The sequence below is a fragment of the Diceros bicornis genome, chromosome 6 (assembly GCF_020826845.1).
Source record: "Diceros bicornis minor isolate mBicDic1 chromosome 6, mDicBic1.mat.cur, whole genome shotgun sequence".
Classification (NCBI taxonomy): Eukaryota; Metazoa; Chordata; class Mammalia; order Perissodactyla; family Rhinocerotidae; genus Diceros; species Diceros bicornis.
This window is the reverse complement of record NC_080745.1, coordinates 20972365-20996030: the sequence shown is the minus strand read 5'-3', so window position 1 is coordinate 20996030 and position 23666 is coordinate 20972365. Positions and strand designations below refer to the sequence as shown.

Here is a 23666-nt window from a genome sequence, read left to right as displayed (position 1 = left end):
CTGGACACTGCCAAGCTCCCTTAGCTGTGCACTTTGACTCTCCCTGGCAGAACCCCTGATGGCTTCCTACCGCCATCCTTCCTCCAGCATCAGGCTGGGGCAGCAGGCAGACATTCCTCACCAGCCTGGCCTGAGCTCCAACAGCTGTTTCTCACTTCCTGTGACCTGGCATCGTAGAGTGGGGCTCTAGCCTTCAGAATCTTGGTCCAGTGTGTATTCACTCAAAATCATCAGAAATAAAAACCAGAAAAAGAGAAAACAGCTTACCACAAAAAGACAGCACTACTTTGTCGTAGTTAGAAACAGAAAGTCAAGTTCCAGCCACCAGAGAGACCCGTAATGGTTTACTTCCTCGGATGAATGCTGTGATCCCTCAGAGACCCTGAATGTTTTACAAGACAAGTACTTTGACCTCCTTCAATTGAGTATTATCATCACATCTTTAAATAGCAACTTTGAAGTTTGCAAACTTACAACTATAGCTTGACCATCTGCTCCCTGCTGATTATCGTGAGGTCTTATCTTCCCTGTATATCGTGAGGTCCCTTCTCCATATGGCAGTTCCTGGAATGTGGGGCTTCTCGGTTATATTCATGTATAAAAAAGCCTGTAATTTTGATGCGTTATGGGACTGGAGTATAATGGGTGCCCAGCTACTGGCTGGTAAGTTTTACCTTCTCGCCTTCCTTCAATACATCTTCAGTAAATGACAGTCTTATTTTAAATTCTGAGTCTCTGTCTGGTCTTGTTTCCACAATAATTGTTAACGAGGTAAATATAGTTAGTCCCTATTTGTTGAGCACGTGTTATGTCCCAGGCAATGCTAATATGTTATTTCATTGAATCCTCAAGAGCCCCCTATGAAGTAAATGTTGTTATCCTCATTTTACTGGATGAGGAAGTGAAAGCCCAGAGCAGCAGTAAAGCTAGTGAGTGGCGGAGACAGGATTTGAACCTGAGTCCCTCTGACTCCCAAGTCCAGCCTCCTCCCACTCTGGGTTTTTGGTCTCCTAAAGACCTCCTGGCTTGATCATTATTTCTCACCAAGTGGGGCCCCTCCTCTCCTCTTGCATTTTCTTGTTCCTATGTAGTTTTAACTAAGGCAAGATGTGCCAATGCAGATCTATACTTCTGAATGTTAGACACCAGTAAAGGCTAAGATGAACTAATGAATTATTTGATCGGGAAACAGGTATCATCAGATGGCGGCAGCTACTAAGCCCTGACTTTATCAGGGACAGTGGTTTCCTTTATTCCGTCCCAGGGATTAGTTTATACTTAAAACTGAGTTGAATGAAGTCTAAGTTAAGTTAAAAACAAAAAATAAAATATAATAAATGTAAGAGCTCCAAGTAACTGATAAGAATTTTACCAAATGATTTGGAAGGAAAAGTCAGAGGATTAACACTTGTACACATACCTGGCCATGGTAATAATAGGTCACTGTTCGCACAGAATCACGTCAATACCTCCTACTCTAAACAATGGGCATTGGGTGTGAACTAAACTGACTAATGTTACCTTCGAGCTCCATGGGACAATGTTTCTTTCCTCTTCATTGCTTACCCAGAAGCTGCCTTCCCTTGGCCTTAATTACTGCAATTAAACCAGCATTCAGCTGCACAGTGTGAAGGTGTATTTATAGCATGCAGGTGCTTTATGGTTTCCAAATGGCCAGAAAGCATAACCACACTATAAAGTTAAGAGTATGCTCCACGGTCTCCTACTAGCCTTTTTTTAAAAAATGTGGGACGGAGGAGATGAAAGCCTTTTGGCTCTTAGACTTCTTGGTGTGACTACAGGCGGTATGGTGGTGTTAAGTCAGGAGGACTGATGGGGATTCAAATCCAGTCACTTAGTAATTGTCTGACCTCGGGCAAGTTACTTAATTGGAATTTAGCTTCTTCATATACATGTGAGGAATATACATCTACAGAATGAGGATAATAAATCTTACAACACCGTTGTGAGGATTGAAAAGTGAACTCTGGGGATCTTTGAAGGTAAGTGGTTACAAAAACACCAGCATATGGTTAACTACCATACATGGGCTTGAAAGTTTTATGTCAGTAATTTATTTCTAGCTAAAACAGAATCAAGTTTAAGAGTTTTATTAGAAACTGAATGGGATGTCAGGTTCTGACCAGTGGAAGTCGACACTGGCTCATTCACACTTATCTCCAGAAACATTGAAACCAGGCAGACACCCAGCCCATCCTCCTCCACTGCTGCTCTTGGCTACGCATCCTGGGGAGGGCAGAGTGGTGCACCACCCAGGAGAAGGCTGAAACTTGGCGCGGGGCAGAGAGCATCACTCTGGTCCTCCATAAAAACTGCCCGTAATCTGGTGTCTTCTCACCACCCTGAAGAGCTGAAGGAAATGGAAGTGTAAATAAATTCTATTAATACAGTTCATATTCCTCAGGTTAAAACATTAGTTGTTACCATTATTATTGTTTTCATCTCAGATTTGAACAGTCACCAGAACAAAATTCCTTCCGAGTTTTGGTTTGCTCCCCTCCCATGCCTCCCTCAGAGGGAGGCTGCTGACAATTCATAGACTCATTGTTGAGTTCCCTGGAGGCTGGAGCTCAGAATCAAAGGGAAGACCTTTTGACTCATGTAGCAAGAGTCCCAGCGTGAAGCTACTCTGTGATCACCCTGGGATTCAAGATGTCAGAGCTGCAAGAAGGAGAATGGCAGAGGCCCTGTGGTAGCCGAGAGCAAAGGAGACAGCACCAAGGGACCCTCAGAAACAATTAGAGGTTCGGAAGGGTGCCTAGAGCCCCCGTGGGTGAAAGCAGAGTGGAAGAAGCCATGTTTGCCTGGGAGACCGGGGTTGCATTCAGAAGATGCATCACTGCAGAGTCAGCTGGTGCCTTTGCTGTGGCTCCTTCCCCAGAGGTGGTGTTTGATAGTAGGGTTTTGTGGCAGGCCATCCCCTCCATCCATTCCTGATGGTCAGAAGGCAGGAGAAGCTGAGAGGATGTCACCTGCCTCATTTACAAAGAGGCTGAGCCAAGTAGGAAATCTCAGTAGGATTCCTCACTGTTTTCCCAAAAGACACCAATTTCACAGCATGGCATTAGCATATCCTATTCACGGGGAACCATCTGCATGGAGCTGAAAGCCTGTTCTCCGTCCAGAAAGCTGTGGATTATAAGTATTTCATATTTCAAATGATGTCAAATACACTGTTAAATGCTCCACTTATGATGTTATACCTAAAGAGGAGTAAAAATTTGAGCGAAGTGCCAAAAAAGAAAAAAATAACAGTAGGAGTCTTGTTTGCTAGCCACAAAAACCAACTTTTTATTGAAGTATAACATACATACAGAAAAGTGCACAAATCGAAAGTGTATAGCTTGAAGAATTTTCACAAACTGGACACACGCAGGTAACCAGCAACCAGATCAAGACAGAATATCCTAGAAGCACCCCTTGTGCCCCTTCTGTGTACCATCTCCTCAAGAGTAACTAATATCCCTACTTGCAACAGCATAGGTTAGGTTTGCCAGGTTTCACACTTGATATAAACAGAATCATACAGTACGTACTTGCCTTATCTTGTAAGACTCACAGCACGCTGCAGTGTGTACTGCAGGATCATTCACGCTCATTGCTGTATGGGATTTCACTATTGTGAATATACTTTGATTATCCATTCAATATGGGCATTTGGGTGCTTTCTGGTTTGGGGTTATTATGATTAATGCTTCTATGAACATTCTATTACATTTCTTTTGGTGAATATATGTACACATTTCTGTTGGGTATACATCTAGGAATGGAGTTTTTAGGTCATACGATACGTACATTCAACCCAGGCTATTTCATCGAAGAATAAGGAGTTTATTGGATGGAGGCTGGAGGCTCAAAGAATTGACAGAAAGCTAGAAAGGAGACCTAAAAAGATGAGTGGTGTATGAGACAGCTCAGCAGGGCCAAGGAATGGAGCAGAAATGGTCTGCTCAGGACTCTGCCATTCCTGGACATTGTTACCAGTGGACACACCATCCCTGCAGGCTGCCAGTCCTAGACATCTCCTCTGCTGGGCCACTGCCACCCCTGGACCACCGCAGCTCCCATGAAACGAATCTCAGCATCCCTTCATTTCTGTGTCACTTGCTCCAGGCTCACACTCCAAGCAAAAGAGTCCAAGTAGTTTACCCGGGGTCACTGGCCACTCCCTGGCTGGTCCGGTGCTGGAAAGGGGGGTACACCTGAGAGACAGGGAAGACCTCCCCACTTCAGCATCCACAGTGGGAGGGGGTATTGCATCCCACTAAATTTATATGTAAGGGGTGATTTCCTCCTATAGGAAGAGGGGTCAGAAGCTGGACAGCCAACCTGGAGACACAAGATGACAACTGTCCACTACAGGAGCACTCCATTGCGTTCACCTCCCTATGACTGCTAGAAGGGGGAGGGGGCTCATTCACACGTTTGTGTGTCTCATAGCCCATGTGCGTGACCCTGCCTTTAAGAAGACATCCCTGAGTTCAGGAACACTTTAGAAGAGTCCAGCCACACAAAATGTCACAGGTTTGGAAGGAAAAGGTATAATAACAGACAAAAAATCATCTCATGGAGCAATGTAAGGAAGAGAGGAGGAAAAAGAAAAAGAGAGAGAAAAAAAGGGAGGCAGAATATGGAAGGGCAGTAAAAGTAAAAACACAGGGGAGAAAGTTTGGTGGAAGATCAGAAGCATATTTTTTTCTTGACCTGACTTATAGCCAGTTTCCGTGCTGTCCCACTTTCTCAGCTTCTCTGATGTGCTTTTATGGATTGTGCTTTGCTTTATCAGGTTAATGATGTTGACACGGACCACAGAATAAAGAGATCCTGGTCATAAACCAAAATAGAGAAGGATTTGAAGTCTTGTTATCACATACGGCATACAATTCTGCTATAGTTTGAGCACACAGCTTCCTAACAACACTGATATTATCAGTGAGCTTTAATGAAACTTAGAATGGGTTTCAACAAAAGAAACAAAGAATAAAAATGTACTAAAACCATTTACAAGGGTAGCAAGTCATTAATTGATCTGAAATTATATTTGGCTCTTTGTAGGCAATTTCACATCATTCCTCCAACTGAACCACGGTACCTTTGAAGTCACGCCTTCTTCCCTATATTACATCTTGGCATTTAGTACCTTTATTTGTTTTAAATGATAATCAGAGCTTTCATCTATGTAGCACCTCTCTATGTCCTCTAGACAGAAAGGCAGGAGGAGTAATTACCATTATCCCCAACTGTAGGTTAGAACATTTCAGGCACACAACGACGCCCTATATCACACACAAGCCGCCGTCAGAGCCAGGGAGAGAGGGTTTCCAAACAAACGGAACAGAACAAACTTACACAAAGAGCTCTCTGTCCCCACGGTTTACTCTCTTCTTTCATCAGGGGTGATCTGGGTTTGTTTTAGCCAGGGCCTGCAAGTTTGTCTCAGAAAAACCAAGAGCTATCTAGCCTTCCACTGGGGCATCCTCGGACCATCTTCCATAAGCTGCCAGAATATGGGCCCAACAGGGCTCCTCCTGGAGAAGATGGGAAATGAGCTGCCGAGTAGACCACAGGGACGGCGCTCAGCGGCAGGTGGTTCAGGTTGTTTGCAGGTCTACCTACCTGCAAACAGGGGGACCTGGAAGGCAGCGCAGCTCAGGGGTTCAGGGAGGGCTCTGGGCCAGACTGCCTGCACTGAGGCCCAGTTTTCCTGCTTACTCTCTACAACATTGGGGAAACAACATAACCTTTTTGTGCCTCAGTTTCCCTCTCTTTAAAACAGACATATGTTCACAGCATTTATTTATTGTTGGAGGATTAAATAAGTGAATACGTGGCAATGCTCAGATCAGAGGATGGCACATAGCGAGCTGCTGCCTGCCCTGATGACTCATTCCTCGGAGGCAGGGGCCACCCTGTGAAACCCCACAGGGCCCAGTGCTGTGCCCAGAATGGGTCCTTATTAACAGAGCCCATGTCAGAACTACCAAGGAGGAGCCAGAATGGGAGGGAGCAGGAAGAGGTGGTGTAGGGAGAGGGATGAGGGTACCCTTGTCTGGCCCTGGTGGAGCACATAAACAGATGGCTATCACAGTGGACACTTACAGTTAAGCTTGCTTCAATATCCACCCAGCAGCTACATGGTAAGAGGACTGCCTCCAAAGTGGTCAGTGACCATCAGTGGGAAACAGAGGCCTGGGATGGCCCCAGCAAGATACACATTGAGAAAACCATCCGACGCTGTGGGTTATTTCCTTTTTAGTAGGATGATGGAAAAGCAGGAAATAGCGAACTTTCAGAACTGCCTTCTCCAGGGAGGGAGGTGAAAACTTTACCCATATATTTCAGTTGGTCAAAATGCTCTAATTTGATACTGAATTATCATGAATGGGGGATTGTTAAGTACAGTTTTTCTTTTCAACAAATATCCACTGAAATGTATTAACTTGATATATTTAAACTTTGGAATTGATGTTTAAAAAATTTAAACTCTTAAATACATATTTATTTTTACTTGGCACATTTGTTATTTGGCTACAAAAATGTCTATTTGCTTTGCCAATAAGGAAAATAACATGAAAATGAAAAGAAAAAGTGAAATTGAATGCAATGAATGAAAAGACCGGATAAGCCCCAGCGATCCCGGTTGGGCAGGGATGGGTGTGGGTGGAGCTCCCTAAAGCTAAGAGCATGCAGGGTCTCTACCAGGGATTTTACTCCTTGAGAGAAGAGGAGCCATTTTCATAACCAGCAGAGTCAAAGAATGGTACAGAAGAACTTCTTCTCTCGGAAGGGGTTTTCTGACGCAGGCACTGGTATGATGAGAGGGTCTTCCCGCACGTGGGCTTCACAGTAGGCCAGGAGGTCCGCTGCCGCCTGGGAGACCTGCGGGCGACACAGCACAGGTGCGGGGTTAAAGGCCAGTTCTGAGTGGGTCCAATGCAGAGGCGTCCATGTGGAGAGCAGGCAAGCCCAAGGACAGGCTGTGTTGTGTTCATGGCCAACGACAAGGCCATTCCCAGCCTGGAGAGAGAGTCTGAGCAAACCCTGAGGAGACAGGTTTTGACATATGCTTCTGAGGGAAGAGATGTTGCCCTAGGATGGTAGATCACCATCTAGAGAGGAATGGGAAGCCAGCATAAAGTCCAGACATCCTTGTTCTACTCTCAACTGAGTGATGAGTGGAGGCTCCAGGCCAGTGGCCTCACAATTACTCTACTAAACCATTTCTAGACGAATAAAGCAGAATGCTGGCCCTGGCCAAGCCAGTGTGATTGTATTTATCATTATTGTTTTATTGCAATACACTCTCATGAACAACAGAGAGAGACACTTTATCCTCCTCAATAGAACACATATTATAAGCATATCATATATAGCACATATATAAGCTATGTATTATAAACACACATGTTTAACTCGGAATGGCCACTGCCCTGTAGAGAAAGCTGCTCCTGACCAGAAAGCTCTTTCCCCTCCATTTTCCTTCCAGGCTTATCTGAGGCCTGCTTACATACGGCAACTGTGCATCAAACTATCCCCCTAGCTCAAGTCCAGGAATTCCTGCAGCTGGAATTCAGTCCAGAGGAGCTGGGTGGGAGAGGGTAGAGGGCCAAGAAGCATTTGCTAAGAGGAAGATGAAGTTACCAGCTCATTTCACTCATGGTCTGTGTCATGTGCTTGGCAGATGATTGGCCTGTGCAGTTAACTCATCCTGCCAATTAGGTTGTTCCCCCTGCAAGAGTTTATTAGAGGCAATAGGCAGGGGTAAGTATATAGCAATCAAAGGAAGTCAAATCCTTTTAGTACATTCAATGTCTAAATTTTCTCCAGAATGACAAAAACACTCGATAAATGAATGAAAAAATGTTTTAAAGCCTCCAGTGCATACAAACCACACACATCCCCTCTAGGTTTTTCAAAATTGGCCCATTTTCCAAAAATTTCCAGAAATTTTTTCTTCTGATTTCCAGGCCAGATTCACCCATTTTAGCAGTGGCTGGAATCCTACAAATAATTCCAGTTGAGATATATAATGAATTTTTCCCTCAAATAAAACAACAAGAAGTTGAGCAGATGAGTCAAGCTAAATCCTGACAAAGTCTACATTTTCGGCACTGTGGAATGGAGAAAGGGGTATCGATGAGCATCAGGCTCCCGGTTCCATTCTGCCCCTCAGCTGGCTGCGTGACCTTAGGCAAGTAACTCAACCTCTTTGAACTTCAGTTTCCTCATTTGCAAAATTCAGGAGTTAGATATCTCTAAAGTCCCTTTTACTCTAAATGGTCTATAATTGTACCTCTATAATAGCACCATGGCCAGTATTTTAGATCCTAAAGAAATGTATGTTGGGTTGAATGGGAGTGTCCGAAGTTTGCAGCGGTTTACAGGACACCTGTACAAGAGTCGCTCAGGTTAGGCGGAGGCTGCATATATGGGCCCGGGAGGGGCAGGTCTGCAGGAGACCTATGAAGACATCACAAGGGACTATAGTGCAGGATCAGGGAAGCTACTCTGAGGCCCACAAAGCTGCAATGGAGACACAAGAGACCTGGAATCACACAGAGAGTACAGCAGTGCATGGGCATGGAGCCTGAGAGACTGAGCCCTGCCTGCAGTGTGCTAGCTCCACCTTCTGAACCAAAGCCGAGTGCTCCCCGCTGACCGCCTCAGTCATGACCTCCCTCCTCTACACTCCACGCTTCTCCTCATGCCAGAGAGGCATGGGGTCTCCTCCATGGCCACCACGTTAGGACAACCTCTGAACTCATCTAGCGGCTCCTCTGGCAACCACTGCGAACTGGTCTTTGCCGCTGCCCCAGCTAGCACACACAAAAGAGTGGTAGTGCCAGATCAACCCCCTTCCTCCTCTAATAGCCACCCACCCTCCCAGCTCCACTGGGTCTCAGTCCCTGACTCCAGTGAGCTCTTCCAGAGAGTTCCTCTAAGAATGTCTTATCTGACCAACATCCCTGCTCTAGTTTTCTAGGTTTTCATTTTCCCTATCTATTTCATTTTTTTTAGACGTGCTTCTGTTTGTTCTGAATTCTCTATAAACCTCATTATCTCATACAGGAAGTATTTACTGAATCTCTCTTTTAGCTAATTGAGAGGATATAGGGGAAAGAATAAGGCAAGATTTTTGCCCTCTAGAATATCTAACTGAGAAGACTCAAAAATTATAAAGTTAATAGAATAATCAGTATGTGCTAAAACACCACAAAATAGTTGCACACTATGGCAGGGCCATGGAGAGGGGCAAGGAGACAGGGTTGTCTGACAGCCCCACCCGGTTCCACACGGTGGCAGTGACCTTGGTAAACCTGCCCCCTTTATCCAGAGGCTGGTCCCCCACCTTCTGGGCCCAGAAGCACAATTTTCTGGCATACTAAGAGTGGACATCTCTTGTGGCAGATCCAAATTAAACAAGTTCAAGAGACGGCTATATAAAACCATAAGAAAGATAATAGCTAACATTTACTGAGTGCTTATTATGTGCCCGGCACTGTGCTAAATGCACGATCATGTGTATTACCTCACTGAAGTCTTCTAAATACTATTCTTAAAGCCATTTTACAGATGAGGAAACTGATGCATGAAAGTGAAGAAACTTGCCCAAGGTCACATTCTAGTAAGAGAGAAGGCCAGAATTGAAGGTAAAGCAGTCTGGTCACAGAATCTATACGCTACAGCAGCTGCCTGATTAATTGATGACGAAAACTGTAACTGTCAAGTGGACTGGAACGTTCTCGTCTGCCAGGCCAGCACACTCTCTTCTTGTAGATCAGCTACCAGGGAACTCACATGGCCAGAAGGAGAAGAGTCTTGCCCCCAAAGTTTCTTAGGTTATTTCATTTAATCTAGGGAAAGTCTTGCCAAGAAAAGCCTAACAGCTAAGTCTCCTCAGCTGGGACTTGCTTCCTCTCCCCCCGCCCTGGGAAGAGCTTGGATAGACTCTGCCAATGTCATCTCTAAGACTCTCCTCCCTCTAGGCTGTGACCTACACACCCTTAAAAGTAATTAAACCAGGAGGCCATTAAACTGAGGTGGCTCTAAGGTCTTGGTAGCATAGGTAAGCTAACCCAAACCTAAGCCAGAGGCAATGCACTGGAACTGGAGAAAGTGAAACCTGAGAGCAACCAATCACAGACAGCCAACTAGGCTTCCCCAAAGAAGGCAACGATTAAGCTATAACCAAATAATTTCCTTGCTTTGCTTTAGCATCTTCTCTATAAAATCCTCTCCCCTTGCTCCTGTCAGCGGAGCGCTCCTAACCATCTTTGGTTTGGCACTGCCCAATTCAAATCGATGTATGCTCAAATGAACTCTTGAAAAAATTTTACCATGCCTCAGTTTACCTTTTAACAGCATGATCCAGCTGGTCTGAAGTTGGCTTGCTAAATTATAATTACAGCTTCCTTCCCCTTGATCAATTTACTTGTTCACAGGCTTGTCCACATCCGTGGTGAGTACATTTGACTAGTTTAATTTCCTGAGGGCAACCGCAAGGGGGCGCTTCACTGGGGCTGCTGCACCATCATCCAGTTTATCAGGCCGAGGGACTGGAGGAGGGGACTCAAAAAATGCGGCTTTGGGGGACGGCCCAGTGGAGGAATGATGGGGCTGGGCCACACTCCTATCTCACATCAATGTATCTACTTCCCTCACAGCCCCGCGTCTATGACGTTCTAACAACTATGCTGTTAATGTCTGGCCTTCATAGTTCTAAGCAGGTCTAATCTAGGGATTTTGGTATCACCTCCGAAGGTGATACTTCACTTGATGCCACAACTTTCTTTCAAGAAAACAAGCTGTTCTTAGACTGCCTCCTTTTGTTGTTGTTGTTTTACGATCACAGATGCATTTGCTTAGTTAACACTACACTCCTGGATTGCAGAGTCCTGTCCGTGCACGTGTACAACAGGAATGAAGTCGTAATGAAGTTGGCATTAGTGCCAAGAAATAAGTGCCCGGTTTAAGACCAAATGTGTGGATCTGGGTTGGTTCCATGCAATATTAATTTCCTAGATGCACTCAGATTATTGAAACAACTCTGTGGAGGATAGCTTAAGAGAGTGTAGATCATCTTACAACAAAAGAATCAAGGGAGTTTTCCTCCTTAGCCATCAGCCCCCTTATTTCACATCGTGTCCAGTGTCCCCTTATTCCTGTATAACCAAAGTCTCTTGGATAACTCTTGAAGTTTGTTGTAACATGATCTGAAAAGATAAATATATAAATAAATGAACATCTTAATGAGCCTTACACATGAAAGGTGACAACCTGACACACAGCTTAGTATCCAGGCATTAATTAACCTAAACTGGCTCCTTAGGTTGAGTGGGAGAGTTTTCTTAATTAGCTCTAGACTGATTTTTACAGTCAAAAGTTTCCTACAATGCATATAATATGAGTTGCACACATTGCTAAATCTCATAAAACATCTGCCATCTTTGAAACATAAAATAGACGATTTGCTTTCAAAGAGAAATTTTTATTCTGATTGGAAATTTAAAACTCCCTTACTGTTTATGCTTTCTCATCAAGCCTAAAGTCTGCTTTACCTAAAGTCTTCTGTTATGAAATGCCCAGAGCATCTCTTCCTCCTCTCTTTAGTATTGAACTGTTAAGCGTTACAAGATAACAGATGTTGAAAAGAATCGGCAGCCTGGGAACAACTGTGGAATTTTACCATTACATTTCAGAGTAAAAGAGGTGATTACAATAGCCCAAGTTAGCACATAATCCCGTTAGTTGCACTATAATAACAAGCTTCAATGATGGGAGAAAATGTTGCAATTACTATAGTCACACTCCACGACAAGACAGATGACATAATTACTATTCTGGCTGTGACACCCACTGCATTTATCTTTTGCATCTCAAGTAAAGTGCCTCACATCTATCTCTCAGCAATCCCAGTCTACTTAACAATACTACTTGGAATCAATTACAAGCATCTTTGGTGGCTCTGCATGCTCCTGCCTCCACCCCAAGAAAACAAAGCAGGATTATGTCAAGAGCACAGACCGGTTGCAGCCCCCACCGTGCAATAGTATATTTTACAAGGTCAAACTTGGTGCACACTCCAATAGAAGAAATTATATGCCAGTTATCTCTAGTGGCCCCTCACTACATTACAGCTCTATGCCTCATCTCTAAATTCGGAGCAAACACCGCAGGGCGAAACCTGTTCTTGTGAATTTTCTTTTCTTTCTTTCAACATTGGGAAGCATTTGAGATCAACCCACCAGTTCCTAAGAGCAGTCTCTAGATACTTCCATATTACGATACTATGAACTGAATGTTTGTGTCCCCCTCAAATTCATATGTTGAAGCCCAAATATCCAATGTAATGGTATGTGGAGGTGGGGACTTTTGGAAGTAATTAGGTCACGAGGGTGGAACCCTCAAGAAAGGGATTAGGGCCCTTATAAGAAGAGACACGAAAGACATGATCTTTCTTTTCGCCATGTGAGGTCACAGCAAGAAGGGGGCTACATGTAAACCACGAACAGAGCCTCACTAGAACATGACCATACTGGGACCCTGATCTTGGACTTCCCAGCCTATGAAACTGTGAGAAACGAGTTTCTGTTGTTTAAGCCACCCTGTCTTTGGTATTCTGTTATAGCCGCACAACTAAGACATGTAGCTTCTTTCCCGTGGATCCCAGCAACTACTTTGTATTGATCCAGATCAATATAGGCAATTCTCAATTGTTAGTAAATGAACTGTATGGGCAGAGGCTTCTGCCGACCCGGTGGGTCCTAGGCCACAGATAGCATCTATATGGGAATGGGTAAGGTTATACCTGGAAGAAATGAGAGGGAGTGGGAGATATATGTGAATAAATGAATAATACAACAGAATCCTTCTCTGAATTCTAAAGTCAAATGTCCATAATATCGGATTAGCTGCTGTTTACTATCATCAGCATAAAGGTTTTTTTTTTTTCCCCCATCAAAAGTTGATTGCACATTGAGAGGTAAATCTATGATGTTTGAAAGAGACTTTTAACATCTCCAAGTTAACCTAAGTAAGAGCTGTTATTAGACGGCCTTCACCACCAGAACAGCAAGGCCCTCTCTTAGCTTGTTTAGAATGACAGACCCAGATCTACCCTGGCCCTTGACTTCACTAGACACTTTCAACACATTGGTACATGTCTTGTATGACTCTGACCACCTCTCAGTTTTGACATATCCCGATTTTCCACAAAGGAAGGCCTAATTCAATCATTTGGCAAGTTCACCAAAAAAGTAATTTATTTGGTGATAGAAACTAGTGAGTCACTCAAGAGGTTTCTGGGACCTGGAGCTGAAAAATGAACATAACAAGTAGGTTCTAGCTCAAGGGGGATTATAGAAAGCCAGCGGCATCTCTTACAGAGGAAGCACGGGGTTGTGAGTCAAGAAACAACGTCCCTGACCAAGCTGCACTCAGCACTAATGAGCTGTGTCATCCGGGGCAAGGCAAACACTCCGGCACTCAGTTTCTACTCCCCTAAATGGGAATGGTGATACCTGATGGTTTGTAGCTAAATGATATAATGGATTGTGTTATACACACAGCGTGTTATTATTTCATTAATAACAGTCATATATATAGTCATAATATACAGTCATGCACCATAGAACAACGCTTCAGTCAATGATGGACCACATATATGATGATGGTCCCATAAGATTGGTACCATGTAGCCTAGGTGTGTAGTAGGCTATACCATCTAGGTTTGTGTAAGTGCACTCTATGATGTTCACACAATGACGAAACTGCCTAATGATGAGTTTCTCAGAACGTATCCCTGTCGTTGAGCGACACATGACTGTATTTATTTGGATACTTTCTCGAAGGGCAAAAAGGATGTTTGAGAAATAGACATGAAGAGGTTTCTCAGAAATCATCAGGGCAATCTGACGCCCCTGGGCCCCTAACCAAAACATCCCTCTGAAGTGGAAGAGTTCTATCCTCTCAAATGCACCTCTCTTGTTCTACTTCTCCTTTTCTCCTTTTTGATTTAATTCAGAGATTTTTCTCCTTTTCTCTGTTACCTGTTCTAGAATTGTCACTCATATCCTCCTTTCTTTGAATTTATTTCTACATTTGATTGCAGAAAGTTGCCATCTGAATGGTTTAATTTCTAAAGGTCTGGGCTAGAGCAATGAAGGTCCCTGGGAGAGGATGAGAAAATGAAGAAAAGGGTTAAACCTGACTTGCTAAACTAGCAGAAGATGGAGTGAGGACAGGGAGGACAGAGTTCAGACTGCGCATATCAAAAGGTCAATCTACAGGCACTGCTGCTAGACCTCTGCCTGGGGCACATGACACACTTTAGATTTATTTTCTTTTACAAATGCCATTCCGTTGACCACAACATCCTTTATTGTCTTAATTACAACCCTTCCCTGTACTTCACCATCCCTTTTTTTTTTTTTTAATTTTTATTTATTTATTTTTTTCCCCCAAAGCCCCAGTAGATAGTCGTATGTCATAGTTGCACATCCTTCTAGTTGATGTATGTGGGACGCGGCCTCAGCATGGCCGGAGAAGCCGTGAGTCAATGCGCGCCCGGGATCCGAACCCGGGCCGCCAGCAGCGGAGCGCACGCACTTAACCGCTAAGCCACGGGGCCGGCCCCACCATCCCTTTTAGTTGCCTGTCAGTGACCTATCAGAACACAATGATCTCCCGAATTTTGCTCTTCTTAAATTTTCCACAGGGAACACCATGATATTTGAGTCTCACTCGTCTTCTGTTTTAACAACGACTGGCTTCAGAATTTTCTGGTTTGGCTTCAGAATTTTCTGGTTTGGCTTCAGAAACTTAACAGTGCATGTTTTATTTTCTGAAAAAACAAAACCATAAAAACACATTTTGTTCTTTCAAAAGAATTCACAAACTGGCAGCACTGCCCCAAGTCTCAGGAAGTGCTAGAAAAAAATAAGGGTGAGACGTGTTAAAGACATATCTGTTAGAAAAAATACAAGGAAAAAACCCTGGTTCAAATACAAATGTGAAGCAAGAGCCAAAGGTTGATGCCCAGTGGACTGTCTCAGCAACTTCCAGACACTTACCATTTGGCTCCACTAAACAGCTCTGGATTATCCACGCTGATGGAGGAAACGTTGTAAAGATAATCCCAACCTAATTTACACTTAAATTTGGAATATAATTTATGATTTTTATGCACTGTGTTTACATAAAAATATGGTCATATTTGGCATTTGGCTATTAGTACCTACGGGAATAGGGAGGAAGACACAGATTCTATAAAAAAGGAATAGTGTACATGCAGATAATGAAATCTGCTTAATTTAATTGACAGTAATAAAAACAAACTCCTGGGTTTGACACAGTTGCTTCAGTTGATGGTGTGGTGGTGAGCTCCAATGTGGAAAGAGCAGAAAGACTTCCTTCTTCTGCTTGCTGCCCTATGTGGTCCCTCGAATGGCACCCTCCTCCCTCTTCAAACATCCTCACGCTATACAGATGACAATAAGTTCAGAGGAGGCGTGAGTAACTGCGTCCTCAGGGGGGTGTGGCACCTCTGTGGAGGAGGTGATTCCTAGGAAGAATTTTATTTTTGAAGGAGCTTTGTCTTTATAATAACAATCCTTTTTTGTTTGTAAAATTACCAAGAAAAGTACAAAGATGGAAGTAAAAATTAACTGAAACCCTGCCATTTGGAGATAACATTTTGGTGAACATCTTTTCAGACATCTTACTATCCATCTTTGTACATACAATTTCACATGCCGTTCTGGAACATGCTTTTTTCTGTCAGTACATACGGATGTACATTATTGTTTTTAATGATAATATAGTATAACATTTCCTGTATGAAACTCAACCAATCCCTATTGATGGACAGTCAAAAAATGTAATTTTTTGACATTATAATAGTGCTCTGAAGAAATTCTTACTGTCCTTCATTACTTATGAGATTGTTTCCTTTGGGTAATTCCTAGAAGTGAGAATGCTGGGTCAAAGAGTATGCACAATAAACATTTTGATACATGTTCCAAACTACCCTTTCGGAAGATTATATCAGTTTCCACTCAACTGCTCACTTCACTTCACAGTTGGATGGACGATCCTGGATTTCAGCAAAGATTAAAAACATCAATAGTCTGGATCTCAGTCTTTTTGTTTTTAGTGAATCTCAGTGTTGTTTTGTGCACAATTCTCATACTATTTATGAAGGTAGATGTCTCTTCATATCTTTCTCATGGATTTTTCAGAGAAGTTAAATTTAGAGAAATTAACCCTTTGTTATTCAGATAGCAAATGTTTTTCTTACTTTGTCGATTGGGAGATTTTTACCATATAGAATTTTTTCAAATGCAGTCAAGACTTTTACTTTATTAGCTATGGATTTTGTGATATGCTTAGCCTTCCCAAACTCATATTATAAAAACATTTGCTCCTATTTTCCTAATACTTTTATGGTTTTTTTATATTTAAATCTTTAATCAAAGTTATAGACTGAATTGTGTCCTCCAAAACTTTTAAGTTGAAGCCATAATGCCCAATGTGACTGTATTTGGAGATAGGGCCTTCAGGGAGGTAAGTAAGGCTAAATGAAGTCATAAGGGTGGGGCCCGAATCCAATAGTATTGGGTGTGTTTATAAGAAGAGGAAGAGACACCAGAAAGCTCTCTCTTCACATGAGCACGGAGAAAAGGCCGTGTGAAGACTCAGTGAGAAAGCAGCTGTCTGCAACTGAAGGAGAGAGGGCTCACCAGACATCAACCCTGCTGGCCCCTTGATCTTGGACTTTTAGCCTCTAGAAATGTGTGAAAATAGATTTCTGTTGTTTAAGCCACACAGTCTGTGGTTTTCTGTTATGCCAGCCCAAGCAAATACAATCCGTCTGAAATTTATCTGCACAAAATTAGTGATGTATACAGCTTTATTTCTTTTCAAAGTGCTAGTAATTTCCAGCAACATTTATTAATTATCTGTTCTCCACTGATTTGAGATGCCACCTGGATCACATTCGAAATTCCCAATACACTTGGGTCTATTTAGGAACTTCCTATTCTGTTCCATTGATATGTCTATTCCTAAAAGAGGATCATAAATCTTTAAGTACTATGACTTTATAGTAAATTTTAATACCTGGTAGAAACATTCTACCTATCTTCTTCCTCGAACAGATATACTTAAAAAAAAAGATCCAAAACTTCCTGGATACTCTCACACATTTATTCATCTAATTGAACTTTAGAATAATTTTAAGTTTGCTTTCTCCAAAAACAGAAATAGAATTTTGATTAGATTTGTACTGAATTTATATATTAATTTAGAGAGAATAGACATTTTTACAATATTGACTCTGCCTATTCAAGAACAAGATATCACTTTTCTTTATTCAAGTCGTCTTTCACTTTCCTTCTTTCAAGTCTTCTTTTATGCCCTTTTAGGTTTTGAGTGTTTTTAAAGTTACCGAGGCTGACATTTACTCCCTACATTGCCACCATTTTTGTGTGTGTGTGTGTGTGTGTGTGAGGAAGATCAGCCCTGAGCTAAAATCCATGCCAATCCTCCTCTTTTTGCTGAGGAAGACTGGCCCTGAGCTAACATCTATTGCCAATCCTCCTCCTTTTTTTCCCCTTTTTCTCCCAAAGCCCCAGTAGATAGTTGTATGTCATAGTTGCACATCCTTCTAGTTGCTGTATGTGGGATGCCGCCTCAGCACGGCCGGACAAGCGGTGCATTGGTACACGACCAGGATCTGAACCCGGGCTGCCAGTAGTGGTGCGTGTGCGCTTAATGGCTAAGCCATGGGGCCGGCCCCCACCACCATTAATTTTATTGCATCATTGTCAAAGAATGTGGTATGAACAATTTCTAATTTTAGAATGTATTTAAGTGTTCCATGAGTGGTGCTTATAGAAAAGTGTTCTTGGTATTTTCTGGATAAAGATGTCTATCTATCTCCTACCTATCTCTCTCTCTCTCTCTCTCTTTCTGTGTCTACTGTTTACTGTCTATCTTAGACCAACCTTATTAATATTACTATTAACATATGCTTACCTCTCTCTTCTCTAGTTGATCCACCAAGGACTAGGAAAGCAATACTAGACTCTTACAAAACTTATTCATCTTTCCTGACACTTCCTCATATTTTGCTTTGTATATTTTTTATATAATTGGATCACATGGTAAGACTATGTTTAGCTTTTTAAGAAACTGCCTTCCAAAGTGGCTGTACCATTTTGTGTTCCCACTCAGCAATGAATGAGAGCTCCTACTGCTTCATATCCTTGCCAGCATTTGATATTGTTAGTTTTTTTTTTTTATTTTAGTCATTCTAACAGGTATGTAGTGGTATCTCATTATTATTTTAATTTGTAATTCACTAGTGACATACGATGTGGAGCATCTTTTCACATTCTTCTTTGCCATCTGTATATCTTCCTTGGTGAGGGATCTGTTCAGATCTTTTGGCTATTTTTTAATGGGGTTATTTTTTCTCATTGTTGAGTTTTAAGAGTTCTTGGTATAGTTTGGGTACCAGTCTTTTATCAGATATGGGTTTTACAAAGATTTTCTCCCAGTCTCTGACTTGTCTTTTCATCCCCTTAACAGTGTCTTTCTCAGAGAAGTTTTTGCCCTGAGCTAACATCTGTTGCCAATCTTCCCCTATTTTGTATGTGGGCTGCTGCCATGGCATGGCCACCGACGTGTGATGTATATAGGTCCCTGCCTGGGAACTGAACCCAGTCCGCTGGAGCGGAGCATGCCAAACTTAACCACTAGGCAACTGGGGCTGGCCCAAGTTTTTAATTTGAATGAAGTCCAGCTCATCAATTTTTCTTTCATGGATTGTGCTTTTGGTGTTACAACTAAAAACTCATTGCCAAACCCACGGTCACATAGATTTTTTCCTGTGTTATCGTCTAGGTATTCTATAGTTTTGCCTTTTACATTTAGGTTTATGATTCATTTTGAGTTAATTTTTGTGTAAGGTGTAAGGTCTGTGTCTAGATTCACCGTTTTGCATGTGAATGGCTAGTTTTTTTCCAACACTGTTTGTTGAAAAGACTATCCTTTCTCCATTGTGTTGCCTTTGCTCCTTTGTCAAAGATAGTTAACTATACTTATGTGGGTCTATTTCTGGGCTCTCTATTCTCTTCCATTGATCTATTTGTCTGTTCTTTTGCCTATACCACACTGTCTTGATTACTGTAGCTTTATGGTAAGTCTTGAAGTTGGGTAGTGTCAGTCTTTCCACTTTGTCTTCTCCTTCAATAACGTGTTGGCTATTCTGCTTTTTTGCCTCTCTATATGAACTTTAGAATCAGATTGTCAATATCATCAAGATAACTTACTGTGATTTTGACTGGGATTGTGCTGAATCCATAGATCAAGTTGGGAAGAACTGACATCTTAACAATATCGAGTTCTCCTATCCACGAACATGGAATATCTCTTCATTTATTTAGATCTTTGATTTCTTTCATGGATTTTGTAGTTTTTCTCATATAGATCTTGTATATATCTGTTATATTTTTGCCTATCATTTTACTTTCAGCCTGAGTCACTTTATTTCAGCGATGTCTCATGCAAAATACATTCTGTTTTTTAAATTAAATCTGAGAGTCTAAATTAGTTTTTCCATTTAGCACTTATTGTAAAGACAGATATATTTGGTGTTGTTTCTGTTGTCTTATTTTTCCTTTTTTAACTTTTACAGTCTCTTTGGTTTTCTAGTTTATTTTCTATGGTCTTTATTTCTTGTCCTCTAGTAATTTAGAAGTATTTATCTTTATAGCCTTAATGTGTTTGAAATATGTTAATCAATTTCAGAAAGTAAGTTTTATCTATTGATTCACACCTATGAAATATCAGGAAATTGGCTATAGTGGACAGCTGTCATGCATCTTGTGCCCCAGCAACTGGACTCTCTCTGTTTGGAGGAATTATCTCCTTTATGAGTCTCAGTGTAGGGAAAAGATTACTTATCTTAATAGGATTTGAAAATATTAAATACTCACTTTCCTAGAATCCCTTGAGTATAACTTGGTTCTGTCTATGAGACACATATGTGTCAGACTTTGACTAATGACCCAAGACGGGGGGGGGGGATTGGGAGCTCTTGCTCTGGTCGCAGTGACAGCAGCCCTGGCTACAAGGTTGAGTTCTTGGCTCAAGTGGCAGTGGTACAAACTTAGCATGTAGTGCTTGGTGGTGATTGAGTGGTTCCTCATCAGACTATTCTGCAACACAGTTTTGAGTGCTAATCCCAGAAGCTGAGTCTTAAACCCATTTCTCTAGCCCTTCCAACAATTCTATGAGCTATCCAAAATCTCTTTAATTAATTCCCTTTATATTTACTCAGTCAGGGTTGGCTTCTGTTATTTGCAACAAAGAACCTCAGGCTGACAGGTTGGCATACTTATAGCACCTACCCCTCTCCTTCCCCCACTCCTATGTATGTATTTTCTGGGATTGTCACAGTCTATTACTGACAAATATTTATTTTTACATCCTATAGATTTTCCAGGAAGAATGACAAAGAATGACATCTTGCCACTTCTTTTCATACCATGTCATCCCCATGTGGAACTTATTTGTCACATGCAAATATGCACAGAGTCCAGAGGAGGCAGGAGACTACTGGGGCCATAACACTAGCAGGAATCCTGGATGGGAAGGTTGTCTCTGAGCAAGTCAGGGAGAGACTGAAGAGCCAAGACACTGAGAGCAGGAGCAAGTATCTAGTTTCTCATCAACCCTGGCAATTTTACAGAATGGCAAGAAAGATGATTCAGATCTTTATATGGATGTGAAGTTGAAGGCTGCTAAGGAGCTAAGAATCAATGCCACTGATATTAAATTAGTAAGGACAACAATAGAAGTGGAGGCATTAAAATACATCCCATTTTTGAATGAAGGCTCTAGTGTACATGGATTCACAGCGAAGTTACCTTTAGATTCAGAGAATCCATAAATACCAAAACAGTAATCAACGTTACTGTACTCCCAAAAGAATGTAGATTAGCTAGCATCTATGCTGAAAATCTTGCTTAGAGGTGACCTAAATGACTTTTACTCCTGTAGACCTAAAATATGGTGGTAACACTTCAAAGAGACAGTGATACAGACTGCTGGTAGGCAGTATGAGACGTAGTGCCCCAACAATGACCCATTTCTGTAAAACAATGCCAGAGTGACCACATGCCACTCAATGACTGCCATTCTGGATGAGGAAGCAATAAACCAATGTCCTGGTGGTTGCAAATGATTGACCTGAAGTGATGAAAGGTGAGTGGATCAAACCTAGAGCAATAGTTGCAGACTCTGAAATCAATTGCTTCAAAGACTATTGGGAGAAAAGCTGTGAGCAATGTGGCTTATGATACAGGAAAGAGGGTGGGTGCTGTTCCTGGTAGAGCTAGACCCGTGACAGTTGCAATGTTCACACACAGCATAGTAGTTCTGGAGAAATTTGAGCCAGGAAAGTGGATATTCAGTTGAACCAGCTTAGTCTCAAGTGACACTTGTCCCAAGTGATATTAATATATTATAATTTTGCAAACCAAAGCCCACTGGTAACTTGGGCTTGAGAAATTGATTTGCTTTCTAGGTAGAATTATATGGTCAAATTAAGATTAAGGTTCTGTTAAACACTAGAATGCCCAAGGCACCAATCTAACACAAAATATGTGGTAGTGACTAGAATAACTCCAAAGGTCAGGAGTAGAGAAAAGAACAACCACAATGGGCTAGTGCAAGCTCTTCATCAGATCGTGCTTGCTTAAATCCGACAGCATGTCAGGGCCTAACTTTTGGAACAAAAGATGGTGCTGAAGGAAGTAGACTCTCAGGTCATTCCTATGGAAGAGTTCACCCTCTGCCTCACAGTTTACATCCACTCTATCAAAACACTTAAAACGTTTTTTCTGCTGCTGTTGATGTTGTATATTCCATGAACCAACACAGATGGATAAAGACCTCTTTAACCATTTGATACCTTCAGTCAATGGAGTAAAAACGTTGTCTGATGCCCAAATCTAAAGGCTATAAACAGTAAGAATTGAGAAAACTGGCCCTATCACATTGACAGATAAAGAATTAAGCAAGATTTCAAGACTGAATATTGATCTAGAAACCATAAGCTGGCAGACTTTGGATACCAGTGATAGATTCCTGAGGCAGACGACGTCTGGAGTGATGACCCAGACTGACTTCTCTGTGGTGAGTGAAATCCTGGGTGTTTGGATCTCACCAGTGCTCTAAAAGATAGGAAAGAGAGACTGGGCAAAATGGTGGCGGCACTATCTAGTGAGAAAGTAGATTCCAGAAATGCTGAAGATCTGGGGGTGAGTGGTGCTTTGACAGTGCTCATGAAGAATGCACCAAGCCCAATCTTGTCCAGACATTAGAGAGAAGGCCAATATTTATTCGTGATGGACACAAACTTCTCTAGCATAGCAGACCCAACTGCACTAAAGTTTACTGGCTCTGAAGGCTCTATACTGATTGAAGCCGGATTTGGAGCAAATTTTGTAATGACAAAAACTTATATTAAGAAATTTTTAATTGTGGTAAAATACACATAACATAAAATTTACCATCTTAACCATTTTTAAGTGTACAGTTCAGTATTGTCAAGTATATTCACATTGTTGTGCAACCAATCTCCAGAACTCTTTCATCTTGCAAAAGGGAAACTCTATGCCCATTAAACAGCAACTTCCTATATCCCTCTCTCCCCTCAGCCCCTGGCAAGCACCCTTCTACTTTATGTCTTTATAAATTTTACTATTTTGGCTACCTCAAATAAGTGGAATCATACAGTATTTGTCCTTTTGTGACTGGCTTATTTCACTTAACATAATGTCCTCAAGGTTCATCCATGTTGTAGTATGTGTCAGAATTTCCTTCCTTTTTTAAGGCTGAATAATATTCTGTTGTATGGATATACCATAGTTTGCTTATCCATTAATCTGCTGATGGACACACAGGTTGCTTCTACCTCTTAGCTATTCTAACTGCCGCTATGAACTGGGTGTACAAATCTCTCTTAGAGACCTTGATTTCAGTTCTCTGGGATATATACCCAGAAGTAGAATTGCTAGATTGGTAATCTAACATGGTAATTCTATTTTTAATGTTTTGAGGAATCACCATACTATTTTCTATCATGGCTGCACCATTTTACATTCCCACCAACAGTGCACAACCTCATCCTCATCAACACTTCTTATTTTCTGGGTTTTATTTTGTTTTGTTTTGGTGGGTGTGAGGTGATGAAAAGGTTTTTAACACCAAATGCTGATATTCTAGTCCAATCTCTCCTGTGGCAGGGCTTGTTGCTACTGTCAGGACCCCTTGCTACTGTCAAAACGCAAGGGAGAGCCCAAAGACACAGCTGGATGGACTCCACCAAAGGCTTGTATGGGGGAGAATCTAAAGCTGGTGGAAAAAGGCTTCAGTTACTTGAAGAAACAAATCGAGAATGCCCAGACGTTTGGGGTTCCAGTAGCATTGACCAGTGCAGTCAAAATGGATACTGAGGCCAACCGGACCTTAGCTGTTGCCTCACCAAAGAACATGGGGCTTCTGATATTCTGACAAGCACTTCACTAGGCCTGGCAGGCAGTTCAGAGGGCTCATCTGCAAGTGCAGTTCCTTTA

General features: G+C 42.0%; 1 protein-coding gene across 2 annotated transcripts in view; it reads right to left on the bottom strand.

The window, feature by feature from the left end:
- Positions 1–6442: 6442 nt before the first annotated feature.
- GNG4 (G protein subunit gamma 4) overlaps positions 6443–23666 on the bottom strand; it is a 67853-nt gene continuing 50629 nt past the window's right edge. For both annotated transcript variants that reach the window (XM_058542979.1, XM_058542980.1), the window contains one exon: positions 6443–6900. In XM_058542979.1, coding sequence (XP_058398962.1) covers positions 6772–6900 — 129 coding nt within the window. In that variant the 3' untranslated portion in view covers positions 6443–6771. The remainder of the gene's footprint in view (positions 6901–23666) is intronic.